Here is a 17,048-nt window from a genome sequence, read left to right as displayed (position 1 = left end):
TCAAGCAAATAAGGTGGGTGTGGCAACAATTCATACCTTAGTTTGTGTAATTTTGCCATGGTGACGGCACATGTCTGTGGGTGTGCATTGTCTTGACGGAAGATGACTTTCTTCCTTGCTAAACCTGACCTTTTTTCACATATCTTTTGTTGCAATTTGTCCAGGAGGTTAGCATAGTATTCCCCAGTAATTGTTTGCTTAGTGGGGAGAGAATCCCCTTCGCATCCCAGAACACTGATGCCATGACCTTTCCCACCAAAGGAATTGTCTTTGCTTTCTTTGGTGATGGAGAATCAGCATGTTTCCACTGCTTTGACTGTTGTTTTGTCTCTGCGGTATAGTAGTGCACCCAAGTTTCATCTGTGGTTACAAACCGGCGCAAAAAAATCTTGTTAGTTTCTTCTAAAATGGGCCAAACGTTGTTCGGGTATGTCCATTCTCATGTGTTTTTGATCCAACATCAAGAGTCACAGCACCCATCTTGCAGAGAATTTTCTCATTTCTAATTCTTCAGTTAAATTGTGATATACCCTTTCAGATGACATCTGGCAAGCGTGAGCAATTTCACACACTTTCAATCAACGATCCTCCATGACCGTTTTGTGCACTTTTGCAATGATTTCTGGAGTAGTGACACATCATGGCCGACCACTGTGTGGATCATCATCTGAGCTCTCCCGACCAAATTTAAATTCATTTGTCCACTTGGCAACAGCTGAATATGAAGAAGCAGAGTCCTCCAGTGTATTCTGGAAATTGGCATGAATGTCCTTTGCTTTCATACCTTTCTTTATGAATTACTTAATCACTGCTTGAATCTCGATTTTATTCTATCTGCACAAATCACTATGTGGGAACAACATCAGAGCCACGTGCCTGGCACAGTTCTCTTCCAAGAGCACTGACATGGCACATGTTTACAGGCAACAGTCCAATGAATATAACATGAACAACTCATTGCGCTAGCGCTGACCTCTCTGGTGATTCCAAGAACTTTTCAAACCACCCTCGTAACAATATTATGAAAAGAATAATTGCTATTCACCATACAGCACAGATGCTGAGTTGCAGATAGGCACCACAAAAAGACTGTCACAAAATTAGATTTTGGCCAACAAGACCTTTATCAAAAATAGACAACAGAGATACACACACACACACACACACACACACACACACACACACAAATGCAACTCACACACACAACACAGTCTCTGGCAGATCAGACTGTGTGTGTGTGTGTGTGTGTGTGTGTGTGTGTGTGTGTGTGTGTGTGTGTGTGTGTGTGTGTGTCTCTCTCTCTTCTATTCTCGACAAAGACCTTGTTGGCCGAAAGCTTATTTTGTGACAGTCTTTTTGTTGTGCCTGTCTGTGACTCAGCATCTCCACTATATGGTGAGTAGCAACTACCCTTTTCAGAATACTGTTGCATTCCGTCCTGGATTTTCCATTGTTTGACATACCTACTTGGGTAAGAGAGAGAGATGACTGCACACCAGGGGTATGGCCTGATGGAGGTACTTGGTATCAAAACTGATAGTAATTTGACAGAATGGAAGTATCACTACATATTAACGCAAATAAAAAATTTATGACTTAGTTGTTTACTGCTACAATCAAAAGTTTGTCACTTATATATGTTTCCATATTTTTTCTAATTGTGTACATTTAATATTAGTGTTAAGAACATTAAAGAAGTCAGTTTTTTTATTCCATGTTTTCTGTAAAATGAAATTTGTTTTAAGTGAATATCTGAATACTTCTTACTTCCACCTTCTGACCATTGCACATTAATATTTCGTTGTACTCCTCATCTCAAGATACTCACTGTTTCTTGTTAAGTGTTCAGTAGTTCCTTATTCTAGTTAAAGTGCACATTACTGCTTTCCCATCATCAAAACATCAGCAACATGTGCAATAATTGTGGATGTTGGTGTAAGTTATGCAGTCTGCGTATAACATGTTAGGGAATAGTTTGGTGTTTCACTGGGATGACTAAAGTTGGGAAGTTAGGAAAGTATTTGATTAGGCTCTTCCATGGAGCTGTAAAAATACATATAATGGAATCATAAAACAAAGGAAGAAGCCTTCAGGCACAATTAGAAATACGTATTTTGAATTAGATAGGTTGACAAGGAGAGAGATGATGGGAATTTGTAAATGGTAGTAAGTAAAAAAGCTAAGAAGAAAATTCTGACAACACAACTGACATTCCAGTTGTCAAACAGTTTGATGTGTAATGTGGAATACAGCATAAACCTTTGTCACCTGCAAAGCAAAGTCGGTTGCAGGAAACTCATAGGATTTATGTTAATACTAGGTTGGTAGCAAAATCAAATGAAAGAAAGAGAGACTTGCTGACAGATAGCAATAAAGGGAAAGCTGTGGGCCGGGTGCTATGGAGAAAACTAAATGCAGAAGACCAGCTCACAAATAATGTGAAACCAGGTATTAGACTTAGGTTACAGAAAACATAAGGAGCATGTGCCATGATTTTGCTGACAAAGGGAAAGTGCCCATAATGGAAGAAGCAAGAATGGCTTGGTTAACAACTTAGATTATCCAGGACGAATTTTCACTCTGTAGCAGAGGATGAAGGCCGTTTAAGGCTGCAGATTCCTTGACTTGCGCCATAGGGTGGTGGGGTTTCGGGTTCCGCTGAATAGGTCAGGAGTTCACTACACTCAGCTGGCGGCTACACGGGTAGCGGGAGCTGTGTGGCGTGGACTGGGCGGCTTTTTAGGTTAGAAGGCCTCGGGAAAGTACGGGGTGGACTGTAATCTCAAAGGGTGCATGGCAAATACAGGACGTGCTTGGATCAAGGAACAGTCGGAATTGTATTTGTAAATTGTTGTAGTTGTGCTGGGAAAGTCCCTGAGCTTCAAGCACTAATAGAAAGCACAGAAGCTGAAATCGTTATAGGTACAGAAAGCTGGCTAAAGCCTGAAATAAGTTCTGTAGAAATTTTTACGAAGTCTCAGACAGTGTTCAGGAAAGATAGATTAGGCAGAATTGGTGGTGGAGTGTTTGTGTCTGTCAGTAGTGGTTTATCTTGTAGTGAAGTCGAAGTAGATACTCCGTGCGAATTGGTATGAGTGGAGGTTATACTTGACAGCCGAACTAAGTTAATAATTGGCTCCTTCTACCGAACCCCAGACACCGATGATATAGTTGCGGAACAGTTCAGAGAAAATTTGAGTCTCGTAACAAATAAATACACCACTCATACGGTTATAGTTGGTGGGGACTTCAACCATCCCTCGATATGTTGGCAAAAATACTTGTTCAAAACCGGTGGTAGGCAGAAAACATCTTCCAAGATTGTCCTAAATGCTTTCTCCGAAAATTATTTCGAGCAGTTAGTCCATAGCAGTTAGTCCCCCCATGAACCATGGACCTTGCCGTTGGTGGGGAGGCTTGCGTGCCTCAGCGATACATATGGCCGTACCGTAGGTGCGACCACAACGAAGGGGCATCTGTTGAGAGGCCAGACAAACGTGTGGTTCCTGAAAAGGGGCAGCAGCCTTTTCAGTAGTTGCAGGGGCAACAGTCTGGATGATTGACTGATCTGGCCTTGTAACATTAACCAAAACGGCCTTGCTGTGCTGGTACTGCGAACGGCTGAAAGCAAGGGGAAACTACAGCCGTAATTTTTCCCGAGGACATGCAGCTTTACTGTATGATTAAATGATGATGGCGTCCTCTTGGGTAAAATATTCCAGAGGTAAAATAGTCCCCCATTCGGATCTCCGGGCGGGGACTACCCAGGAGGACGTCGTTATCAGGAGAAAGAAAACTGGCGTTCTACGGATCGGAGCGTGGAATGTCAGATCCCTTAATCGGGCAGGTAGGTTAGAAAATTTAAAAAGGGAAATGGATAGGTTAAAGTTAGATATAATGAGAATTAGCGAAGTTCGGTGGCAGGAGGAACAAGACTTTTGGTCAGGTGATTACAGGGTTATAAATACAAAATCAAATAGGGGTAATGCAGGAGTAGGTTTAATAATGAATAAAAAAAATAGGAGTGAGGGTTAGATACTACAAACAGCATAGTGAACGCATTATTGTGGCCAAGATAGACACAAAGCCCATGCCTACTACAGTAGTACAAGTTTATATGCCAACTAGCTCTGCAGATGATGAAGAAATAGATGAAATGTATGACGAGATAAAAGAAATTATTCAGGTAGTGAAGGGAGACGAAAATTTAATAGTCATGGGTGACTGGAATTCGTCAGTAGGAAAAGGGAGAGAAGGAAACATGGTAGGTGAATATGGATTGGAGGGAAGAAATGAAAGAGGAAGCCACCTTGTAGAATTTTGCACAGAGCATAACTTAATCATAGCTAACACTTGGTTCAAGAATCATAAAAGAAGGTTGTATACCTGGAAGAATCCTGGAGATACTAAAAGGTATCAGATAGATTATATAATGGTAAGACAGAGATTTAGGAACCAGGTTTTAAATTGTAAGACATTTCCAGGGGCAGATGTGGATTCTGACCACAATCAATTGGTTATGAACTGCAGATTGAAACTGAACAAACTGCAAAAAGGTGGGAATTTAAGGAGATGGAACCTGGATAAACTGAAAGAACCAGAGGTTGTAGAGAGTTTCAGGGAGAGCATAAGGGAACAATTGCCAGGAATGGGGGAAAGAAATACAGTAGAAGAAGAATGGGTAGCTCTGAGGGATGAAGTAGTGAAGGCAGCAGATGATCAAGTAGGTAAAAAGACGAGGGCTAATAGAAATCCTTGGGTAACAGAAGAAATATTGAATTTAATTGATGAAAGGAGAAAATATAAAAATGCAGTAAATGAAGCAGGCAAAAAGGAATACAAACGTCTCAAAAATGAGGTCGACAGGAAGTGCAAAATGGCTAAGCAGGGATGGCTAGAGGACAAATGTAAGGATGTAGAGGCCTATCTCACTAGGGGTAAGATAGATACTGCCTACAGGAAAATTAAAGACACCTTTGGAGAGAAGAGACCCACTTGTATGAATATCAAGAGCTCAGATGGCAACCAAGTTCTAAGCAAAGAAGGGGAGGCAGAAATGTGGAAGGAGTATATAGAGGGTTTATACAAGGGCGATGTACTTGAGGACAATATTATGGAAACGGAAGAGGATGTAGATGAAGATGAAATGGGAGATATGATACTGCGTGAAGAGTTTGATTAAAATGGTTCAAATGGCTCTGAGCACTATGGGACTCAACTGCTGTGGTCATCAGTCCCCTAGAACTTAGAACAACTTAAACCTAACTAACCTAAGGACATCACACACATCCATGCCCGAGGCAGGATTCGAACCTGCGACCGTAGCAGTCGCACGGTTCCGGACTGCGCGCCTAGAACCGCGAGACCACCGCGGCCGGCTGAAGAGTTTGACAGAGCACTGAAAGACCTGAGTCGAAACAAGGCCCCGGGAGTAGACAACATTCCACTAGAACTACTGATGGCCTTGGGAGAGCCAGTCCTGACAAAACTCTACCATCTGGTGAGCAAGATGTATGAGACAGGCGAAATACCCTCAGACTTCAAGAAGAATATAATAATTCCAATTCCAAAGAAAGCAGGTGTTGACAGATGTGAAAATTACCGAACTATCAGTTTAATAAGTCACAGCTGCAAAATGCTAACGTGAATTCTTCACAAACGAATGGAAAAACTGGTAGAAGCGGACCTCGGGGAAGATTAATTTGGGTTCCGTAGAAATGTTGGAACACGTGAGGCAATACTAACCATACGACTTACCTTAGAAGAAAGATTAAGAAAAGGCAAACCTACGTTTCTAGCATTTGTAGACTTAGAGAAAGCTTTTGACAATGTTAACTGGAATACTCTCTTTCAAATTCTGAAGGTGGCAGGGGTAAAATACAGGGAGCAAAAGGCTATTTACAATTTGTACAGAAACCAGATGGCAGTTATAAGAGTCGAAAGACATGAAAGGGAAGCAGTGGTTGGGAAAGGAGTGAGACAGGGTCGTAGCCTCTCCCCGATATTATTCAATCTGTATATTGAGCAAGCAGTAAAGGAAACAAAAGAAAAGTTCGGAGTAGGTATTAAAATTCATGGAGAAGAGGTAAAAACTTTGAGGTTCACCGATGACATTGTAATTCTGTCAGAGACAGCAAAGGACTTGGAAGAGCAGTTGAACGGAATGGACAGTGTCTTGAAAGGAGGGTATAAGATGAACATCAACAAAAGCAAAACGAGGATAATGGAATGTAGTCAAATTAAATTGGGTGATGCTAAGGGAATTAGATTAGGAAATGAGACACTTAAAGTAGTAAAGGAGTTTTGCTATTTAGGGAGTAAAATAACTGATGATGGTCGAAGTAGGGAGGATATAAAATGTAGACTGGCAATGGCAAGGAAATCATTTCTGAAGAAGAGAAATTTGTTAACATCGAGTATAGATTTAAGTGTCAGGAAGACGTTTCTGAAAGTATTTGTATGGAGTGTAGCCATGTATTGAAGTGAAACATGGACGATAACTAGTTTGGACAAGAAGAGAATAGAAGCTTTCGAAATGTGGTGCTACAGAAGAATGCTGAAGATTAGGTGGGTAGATCGCGTAACTAATGAGGAGGTATTGAATAGGATTGGGGAGAAGAGAAGTTTTTGGCACACCTTGACTAGAAGAAGGGATCGGTTGGTAGGAAATGTTTTGAGGCATCAAGGGATCACAAATTTAGCATTGGAGGGCAGCGTGGACGGTAAAAATCGTAGAGGGAGACCAAGAGGTGAATACACTAAGCAGATTCAGAAGGATGTAGGTTGCAGTAGGTACTGGGAGATGAAGAAGCTTGCACAGGATAGAGTATCATGGAGAGCTGTATCAAACCAGTCTCAGGATTGAAGACCACAACAACAACAACAACAACAACAATAGTCCACGAACCCACACGAATTGTAAATGGTTGCGAAAACACACTTGACCTCTTAGCCACAAACAATCCAGAGCTGATAGAGAGCATCATGACTGATACAGGGATTAGTGATCACAAGGTGGTCGTAGCTAGGCTCAATACCGTTTCTTCCAAATCCACCAGAAACAAACGCATAATAATTTTATTTAAAAAAGCGGGTAACGTGTCACTAGAAACCTTACTAAGAGACAATCTCCATTCCTTCCGAATTGACTATGCAAATGTAGACGAGATGTGGCTCAAATTCAAAGATATAGTAGCAACAGCAATTGAGAGATTCATACCTCATAAACTGGTAAGAGATGGAACTGATCCCCTGTGGTACACAAAACAGGTCCGAACTCTGTTGCAGAGGCAACGGAAAAAGCATGCGAAGTTCAGAAGAACGCGAAATCCCGAAGACTGGCTAAAATTTACAGACGCGCGAAATTTGGCACGGACTTCAATGCGAGATGCCTTTAATAGGTTCCCCAATGAAACATTGTCCCGAAATTTGGTAGAAAATCCAAAGAAATTCTCGTCGTATGTAAAGTACACAAGCGGCAAGACGCAGTCAATACCTTTGCTGCGCAGGGCCGATGGTACTGTTACCGACGACTGTGCCGCTAAAGCGGAGTTATTGAATGCAGTTTTCCGAAATTCCTTCACCAGGGAAGATGAATGGAATATTCCAGAATTTGAAACACGAACAGCTCTTAGCATGAGTTTCTTAGAAGTAGATACCTTAGGGGTTGCGAAGCAACTCAAATCGCTTGATACAGGCAAGTCTTCAGGTCCAGATTGTATACCAATTAGGTTCCTTCCAGATTACGCTGATACAATAGCTCCCTACTTAGCACTCATATACAACCGCTCGCTCGCCGATAGATCTGTACCTACAGATTGGAAAATTGCGCAGGTCGCACTAGTGTTTAAGAAGGGTAGCAGGAGTAATCCATCGAACTACAGACCTATATCATTGACGTCAGTTTGCAGTAGGGTTTTGGAGCATATACTGTATTCAAACATTATGAATCACCTCAAAGGGAACGATCTATTGATACGTAATCAGCATGGTTTCAGAAAACATCGTTCTTGTGCAACGCAGCTAGCTCTTTATTCGCACGAAGTAATGGCCGCTATCGACAGGGGATCTGAAGTTGATTCCGTATTTCTAGATTTCCGGAAAGCTTTTGACACCGTTCCTCACAAGTGACTTCTAAGCAAGCTGCGGGCCTATGGGGTATCGTCTCAGTTGTGCGACTGGATTCGTGATTTCCTATCAGGAAGGTCGCAGTTCGTAGTAATAGACGGCAAATCATCGAGTAAAACTGAAGTGATATCAAGTGTTCCCCAGGGAAGCGTCCTGGGACCCCTGCCGTTCCTGATCTATATAAATGACCTGGGTGACAATCTGAGCAGTTCTCTTAGGTTGTTCGCAGATGATGCTGTAATTTACCATCTAGTAAGGTCATCCGAAGACCAGTATCAGTTGCAAAGCGATTTAGAAAAGATTGCTGTATGGTGTGGCACTTGGTAGTTGACGCTAAATAACGAAAAGTGTGAGGTGATCCACATGAGTTCCAAAAGAAATCCGTTGGAATTCAATTACTCAATAAATAGTACAATTCTCAAGGCTGTCAGTTCAACTAAGTACCTGGGTGTTAAAATTACGAACAACTTCAGTTGGAAAGACCACATAGATAATATTGTGGGGAAGGCGAGCCAAAGGTTGCATTTCATTGGCAGGACACTTAGAAGATGCAACAAGTCCACTAAAGAGACAGCTTACACTACACTCGTTCGTCCTCTGTTAGAATATTGCTGCGCGGTGTGGGATCCTTACCAGGTGGGATTGACCGAGGACATCGAAAGGGTGCAAAAAAAGGGCAGCTCGTTTTGTATTATCATGTAGTAGGGGAGAGAGTGTGGCAGATATGATACGCGAATTGGGATGGAAGTCATTACAGCAAAGACGTTTTTCATCGCAGCGAGATCTGTTTACGAAATTTCAGTCACCAACTTTCTCTTCCTAATGCGAAAATATTTTGTTGAGCCCAACCTACATAGGTAGGAATGATCATCAAAATAAAATAAGAGAAATCAGAGCTCGAACAGAAAGGTTTAGGCGTTTGTTTTTCCGACGCGCTGTTCGGAAGTGGAATGGTAGAGAGATAGTATGATTGTGGTTCGACGAACCCTCTGCCAAGCACTTAAATGTGAATTGCAGAGCAGTCATGTAGATGTAGCTTACTTGTTTGACAGTCTTTTTGTCGTGCCTATATGTGACTCAGCATCTCTGCTATATGGTGAGTAGCAACTATCCTTTCAGAATATTGACATAAATGGCTGTATCTTTTGACTGCATTGACTTTGAAGCTTACATTTATTACACCACCAAGGGACCTCAGACCTAAGTATGTGACATGAATTTCAACTTGATACTTCTACCCATTCATGTGAAAAAGGGGTCTCAAAAGACACACAGACAATCGGATATCAAATGACAAACAAAATTTTTTTGTATGATATAGTTACAAATTAACAATTTTTGGATTTCTTCCTTTAGTTGTACTGTGTTGTACCGTGGACCTCAGTATATGGCATAAATCTCAACTTGATATGTCTATCTGTTCCTGATAAGAACGGTTTTTTGACACACACACAGACAAAGGGTTTCATTTTTACCACTTTAGATACAAAACCCTAAAAATGACCTGGACAGAACAGGAGTATGAACAGCAACACAAGACTGGGTTATGGGAAGCTTCTGCAGTGCCATAATGACCCTGGTTCAACATAGCTCTACCAACATTCATATAAACAAAGAGCTAATTTTTCTTCCAGAAATTAGTCCTAATGGGTGAATTATTGCAACATCCTAGTTCCCTAATTACTACTAAATGTCTCTGCATGAGTAAAAGTGAGGTATTCCAATGTTGAGGAGCAAAACTGCTAGCAAATCACATGTTACCCATAAAAATGCTCATCACAATGCCACCTTTTGGTAGGAATGAATGAACTGAATGAAGATGATCAATAGTACGTGTTTAAAATAATGAATTTATGAACACAATGTTTACCTACATTTTCCAGCATTTTGCTAAAATGACAAACACAATTCCAGTGTGTGTGTGTGTGTGTGTGTGTGTGTGTGTGTGTAAGTGAGAAGACAATCTTTATTTTAAAAAATAGCCAGTTTCACTTACCTTCACTAACTGTGTGTCATTTGGATTATCTGCTAAAGTATAAATTTGTTCAGCTATGGAGCACTTCTTGAAATCCATTATATTTCTTGTAAGTGTGCCAGTCTTATCTGAGAATATATACTTCACCTAAATTGCAAACATAACATCATCTCAAGAGTGTGTAACATTTATTCACAACTACAGCATTCAAACAAGATTTGTATATAGAACAGAGAATAAAAAGATAGACTTTCTCCTATAAGAATTTTCAGGATTTTGGCTATCAAGCAGCCACAGAGCTGACCTCATCAATGAGTTGGTATTATTTTAGACATGTGTTAATAGACATTACAATGTGACAAGTTATACCAGAAAATTGTTCACAACGTTTAATCATACTGCATCTTAAATCAGTAATGCACAAAAAAATCTTTACCTGTCCTAGCTCTTCATTCAGATTTGATGTCCTTGCCATAGCTGGTGTATCACTTTCTTCGTGGTACATATCGATATCCATATTAATAAAAATAGCCTGAAAAATTAATAGTTTGTATCAAAAGGTGATCGACTGCATTGACTGAGCACACAATTTTAAGAATGATAAACTATTCTGGGGGGGGGGGGGGGGGATTATAACAGTAGAGAACAAATGCACAAGACACAATATTTGTTAGGTTTCAAAACAATATGAATCTGCTTATGTTTCCTGATCAGATGGACCACTTAAAGAAATGCATAATTTCTAAATGTCATTCATTTTAAATGTGATTCTTTCCTCTCAGAGAAAAAATTACAAACTTTTTCTTGAGTTTTCAAGTCTGTAATACATAGGTGCAAAAATACAGTGCAATTATTGATGTCTTGGTATTGTCACTTGCAATACTGTTGCTAGGCAAATTGAGCAGGAGATTATTGCCATGTTGGTAACTGTACTACTATTTTTGAATTGTCTTCAGGCATTCAGGTGAGTGGCATAATCTAGTTGGCAGCTGAAGTTTTGATGTGATGGGACGACCTTCATGAAAGAATGGATGCATGGTTGTCTTAGCATATCTGCAGAGTCTGGTATTGGGATGTGCAGAAGTTGAATGCCTGCCAGAAAAAATGGATCTCAATGGCCTATAGAGGGCAGTGTCACTGCAGTGCTGGACTTGCCTGGACTGTACAACCATCTCGCTCCGTGAATATACCGGCCAATAGTGTCCCTCACAGTTGGCATAAATACCACCACACATTGACCGCTCAGTCAGTTGTGCACTTCATCTAATAGTGTTCATTACTATCTCCACTGTACTGCTTACTACTTGCCAATGATTTTGCTTTTGATATTGGTTTTCCTCTCTGGTCTCAATTTGCATCTGGCTCATACTTGATCTGTCAATAGGACTGAATCAAAAGTTTGTCGTACTTTGTTGTAGCCTAGATTGCTCTTGCCTTGCTCCTGTTGTGCCGGTTCACTGTTCACCTGCCCTATTGTTCAACTCTGGTGTGGGTTTGAGACCCAATCGCAAAGAGTCTTCCCGCCCTGCATCATCATTATTTATTGCATTTTCTCTGACATGTGCACTGGTAAGTGGCAACTCACAGATACAGTACAGAGAGACAAGAGAGGCCAGAAGATGCTCTTTCCTGCTATGTAATTTGTCCAGATTATTTACTTGGTGCTGCGTCTCCTCCTTGTAGAAGAACTACACCTACATCTACATGTATACTCTGCAACCCACTTGAAGCGCATTACTGAGAGTACATTCCATTACACCAGTCATTAGGGTTTCTTCCCATTCCATTCACTTATGGAGTGCGGGAAGAACAACAGCATGAAATGCCCCTATGTGTGCTGTAATTAATCTTGTCTCCACAATCTGTATGTGAGTGATAAACAGGTGTTGTAGTACATCTCTAGAGTCATCATTTAAAGATGGTTCTTGAAACTTTTTAAGTAGGCTTTCTCGAGACAGTTTACATCCATATTTAAGAGGCTGCCAGTTCAGTTTCTTCAGCATCTCGGTGACACTCCCCCATGGGCCAAACAAACCTGTGACAATTCGTTCTGCCCTTCTCTGTATAGTTCACTATCACCTGTTAGCCCTACTTGGTATGAATCCCCAAACTTGATTAATATTCCAGAATGGGTCACGCGAGTGATTTGTGAGAAATCTCCTTTGTAGACTGATTGCATTTTCTCAGTATTCTACCAATAAACCAAAGTCTACCACTTGCTTTACCAATGACTGAGCCTATGTGAGCATTCCTTTTCATATCCCTACAAAGTAGGAGTTGGCCGATTCCAGCTGTGACTCACTGACATTATAGTCAAAGGATACTATGTTCTTCCATTCTGTGATGTGCACAATTTTACATTTCTGAACAATTAAAGTGAGTTGCCAATCTTTTCTCCATTTTCAAAACTTCTCAAGATCTGACTGAATATTTGCACAGCTTCTTTCAAATAGTACTTTATGAAAATAACTGCACCACCTGCAGAAAATCTGAGGTTACTATTAATATTGTCCACAAGGTCATTAATATACAGCATGGACAGTAAGGGTCCCAACACACTTCCGTGCGGCACACTGAACTTACTTCTACATCTGATATTGACTCTCTATCCAAGATAAGTTCTGCATCCTCCCTGCCAAAAAACCTCCAATCCAGTCACAAATTTCATTTGATAGCCCATCTGATCACACTTTTGAGAATAAACATAGCTGTGGTACTGAGTTGAATGTTTCTCTGAAATCAGGAAATATTGTATCTACTTGGCTGTCTTGAACCAAAGCTTTCAGTATATCAGTGAAAAAAGTGCGGGTACAGTTTCGCATGATTGAGGCTCTCAGAATCCATTCTGGTTGTCATGGAGGAAGCCAATCTGTTTGAGATATGTCATTATGTTTGAGCTTAGAATATGTTCCGAGATCCACAACAAATGGATGTCAAGGATATTGGACGGTAGCTTTGTGCATTACTTCTATCACCCTTCTTGTGAACAGGTGTGACCTGTGCTTTCTTCCAACTACCAGGCATGGTTTTTTGTTTGAGGGATCCATGACAGATTATAGTTAACAGCAAGGCTAACTTAGTCACAAATTCAGTATAGAATCTGATAGGAATTCCATTGGGCCCTGGAGCTTTGTTCCATTTTAATGATTTCAGGTGTTTCCCAATGCCACTGACACTAACATTTATTTTACTCATATTTTCAGTGGTACGAAAATTAAACTGGGACAATTCTCCTGGATTTTCCTTTGTAAAGGTACATTTGAAAGTGGACTTAAGCATTTCAGATTTTGCTTTGCTACCATCAGTTTCAGTCCCTGTCTCATTCTTGAGTGACTGGACACTAACTGCCTTGCCTTTACATGCAACCAGAATTTCTTTGGATTTTGTAAAAGATCATTTGACAGTATTCTTCTATGGCAGTCATTCAAGGCTTCGTGCAGTGCTTGCTTGATGGTTAAATGCTTTCCATTCAGCATCTCTTTATCTACAGGCCTACGCTTTGCCTGAGACCTATTAAGCAGTAGTCTCTCTTTCTTTAGAAGTTTCTTTACAGTGACTATACACCACTTGGCAGCATCCTCCATTATGAAGAGTTCTAATGAGTAATATAAATCCAGTGCAAGATCAACTATTCTTTTAAACTTGAGCCATAGTTCCTCTACATGCTCCTGTCATGTGCTGAAAGTTTCAAGCTCCTCATTCAGATAGACTCTGTTACTTATTCTTGTATACTGAATAAACATACATCTTTACTGGTTTTAGTTGTCCTTTGTACTTTGGTAATCATTGTTGACACAATTGTGTCATGGTCACTGATAACAGTTTCGATGTGGGTGTCCTCAAAAAGGTCAGGTCTATTTGTTGCCATTCTATCTAATATATTTCCATAATTAGTGATGTTCTAAACTACCTGTTCTAGGTAGTTTTCAGAGAAGGTATTTAGAAATGTTTCACAGGATGTTTTGTATGCTCACCAACTGTAATTTTCCCAATTAATTGTTGGATGACTGAAATCTCCACCAATGATTACAGTACGATTAGGGAATTTATTAACAAGCAAACTGAGGTTTTCTCTAAAGTTTTTGGTCATATCAGGAGGCGAGTCTGGTGTGCGATAGAATGACTTAATCAGCATCTTATCCCCCAACGCAGATGTGTGATCTTTGGCTTTCCTAGAAGATAATGATCTTCAACTGCTCTTGGATCTTCAGCTGGATGAATACATAACAGACATTCAAGACCATCATACGCCAGATAAACCAAAGATCACACTACTCTTTATTTTTAAACTAATTATTACTATTTGCAACATATTTTACTAACTCAGGCATTTCATAAGCTCAGATCTGACAGTTGAACATGGGTTGTTCTTACAAAGTGGGAGTGTGGTAATTTAAGGTCAATGCTGGACATTCATTAACATTCAATCATTCTCACAGCACATCAGGAGTCTGGAAGACAAATGCCGCGTGATATTTTTTAGTAAATTGATTATTTTTCCTATTATTAGTGACTACTATGGTTAAACATCAAGATGAAAAACCAAGCTACTTGCTATAATAGCCATCTAACTTGGCATTGCTCGTTAAAAGTTCCTTGATGTACTTTAAGATGGAATTAATACTACTCTATAAGATACAATAACAAAAAATATAGCACTATTCTTCAAGAATGATGCTCAGTTAGTACAGTTGGAAGTCTCCTGCAATGTCATTTGTTGAGGATCATTCTTAAATGAATTAGGGAGATAAAGTTACTTATTCTGATACAGAACATAATTATCTGTAGTGTTGCCGTTGATGCAAATGGAAGGAGGATGAGAACTGTTATATATGTTACACTTTATCACCATAAAAGAGAATTGAGGCAATCAGCAGTCCAGTGTTTCCATCATGTGAACAATCATAACCAACTACGTCTTATGCTCAGAGTTGATACTGATTTTGTCCGTAACATCATACATGACAAATTATTAGGAATTGTCCATTACTTCTATCCTTTGCCCACAATAGAAAAATATACAATCAATATGCTTTCTGCCAGTGGGGCAGGAATGGTCTCATCCCTTCATGTTCCAAGATTCTTACAATATAAATGAGATATTTCATGGTACTAGCTTTCTGCACTGGGGATGATTAACACACACTTTTAAATACTGCCCATGGGAAAATTTGTCACAAAAAGCAACACAATGGAAATAATCAAACCTAACTAACACATCAAGGATAGGTTTATTTATTTGTAGTTCTGTGACACTAAAGATTGTAGTAATGAAACCTCATGGCTACATGGCTACATGTCAAGTTCGGATACAACTGCACATCATTTATACTAAGCTATTAAATTAAAGGTTGTATGAAAGTGGATTATGAAGAATGTTGTTGGTTCTGTGAGGACCTTTATAGTTTCTTCCAACTGAGTGAGCTGTTGAAGAAGAGCAAACATAGGGAAGAATATTGCAGTACTTAAGAACATTAATACATTAATTCCTGTTTATCTGAAGGTTGTAAATAGTTTTTTTAAGAGGCTTTTCAATTTTATGTTCCTTTTAGGTAAGTTTTTATCACTGCAAGAAAGTGTGTTAGTAGCACTCTATTGCTCAACAACTGTTGATGAAGAAAGTATGTAATTTCTGTTAGTGATTGTGTTTGGGCATTTGCATGGTTTGGTATGGTGTGGTGAACACGTAATTTTCTAACTAGTACCAAAGATGAAAATTAAAGCAAAATGACATGTAATACCTCCAGAGACATTTAATGCTATGGGGTACAGACACATTTACTGTAAGATATGTTCCATAACAATTAATTTGTTGTGCTGACATTAAAAAAAAATGACCAATTTGATGCAGGTATCTATACTACACTATACTGTGCGAACCTCTTTATCCCTCCAGAACTTTTTTAACGAATATCCATTTGAACTGGCTTACAATAATCAAGTCTTGGTCTCCCACTTCAATTTTAGCCTCTCACACTTCCCTCCATCATTGAATTATCTTTTTCTTGATGTCTCAGTATGTACATGTAAACAGATTCCTACATTTAGTCAAGTTGTGCCACAAACTTATTTTCTCCTCTGTTTAATTCATTAAAATTTCATTAGTTATCTAACCTACCAAATTAATGTTCATCATTCTCTTGTCACATCACATTTCAATTGCTTCTATTTCCTTCTTATCTGTACAGCTTACTGTCTACTTTTCACTTCCATACAAAGTTAAAATGAAGACATATACTTCCAGAAAAGATTTGCTAACACTTAAATTTACATTAGTTAAAATATCTGTCTTTCTCACAAAAATTTTCTTGCCATTGCAAGACTGCATTTTTTAACCTGTTTACTTCTGCAATCATCAGTTATTTTTCTTCGCAAATAGCAGAGCACATCTTCTACTTTCAATGTCTCATTTCCTAACCCAATTTCATTAGCATCAGCTCTTTAATCCAACTACATTTCATCACTCTTGTTTTACTTCTGATGATATTCATATTATGACCTCTCTTTCAAGACATAGTTTACTGTTGAAATGAAAATATGTTTTCACATTTCACTGTAATTATTGCCAAAGGTTGAAAATGTTGCCATTTCAGAAATTTTGTTCCACTGCCACTGTGGGGCATACCTGCAAAAAAATAATGTAACAATCTGTTCTGCTCAACCCATTCTCCAAATTTGTTGCTGTCTCAGACACAATTAAAATGTCATCAGCAAATCTTATTTCTTCTCACTGCACCTTAATTCCCTTTTCAGGTTTCTCTGAGTACCTTGATAGCTTGTTCATTGTTGCTTTTAGATCTTCATTTATAATATGCTGCTTCTTATATACTACCGCATACTTTTATTATTTGTGGTTTTAATAATTCTTCTTTTTTTCCCCTAGGGTGCTTATAACTAAATGTTGCTAATAGTAGGCCATCTGCTACGATGACCCACTTTTATATCA

General features: G+C 39.4%; 1 protein-coding gene across 1 annotated transcript in view; it reads right to left on the bottom strand.

The window, feature by feature from the left end:
- LOC124790110 (probable phospholipid-transporting ATPase IA) overlaps nucleotides 1–17,048 on the bottom strand; it is a 355,816-nt gene that overhangs the window by 178,521 nt on the left and 160,247 nt on the right. Inside the window, exons 8-9 of the mRNA XM_047257683.1 lie at nucleotides 10,539–10,634; nucleotides 10,124–10,249 (exon numbers count right to left, since the gene is read on the bottom strand). Of these exons, the coding sequence (XP_047113639.1) occupies nucleotides 10,124–10,249; nucleotides 10,539–10,634 (222 nt within the window). The remainder of the gene's footprint in view (nucleotides 1–10,123; nucleotides 10,250–10,538; nucleotides 10,635–17,048) is intronic.

This window comes from Schistocerca piceifrons, chromosome 3 (assembly GCF_021461385.2).
Source record: "Schistocerca piceifrons isolate TAMUIC-IGC-003096 chromosome 3, iqSchPice1.1, whole genome shotgun sequence".
NCBI classification, from domain to species: Eukaryota; Metazoa; Arthropoda; class Insecta; order Orthoptera; family Acrididae; genus Schistocerca; species Schistocerca piceifrons.
Note: the sequence above shows the minus strand (reverse complement) of the source record. Positions and strands in the feature narration are given on the sequence as shown.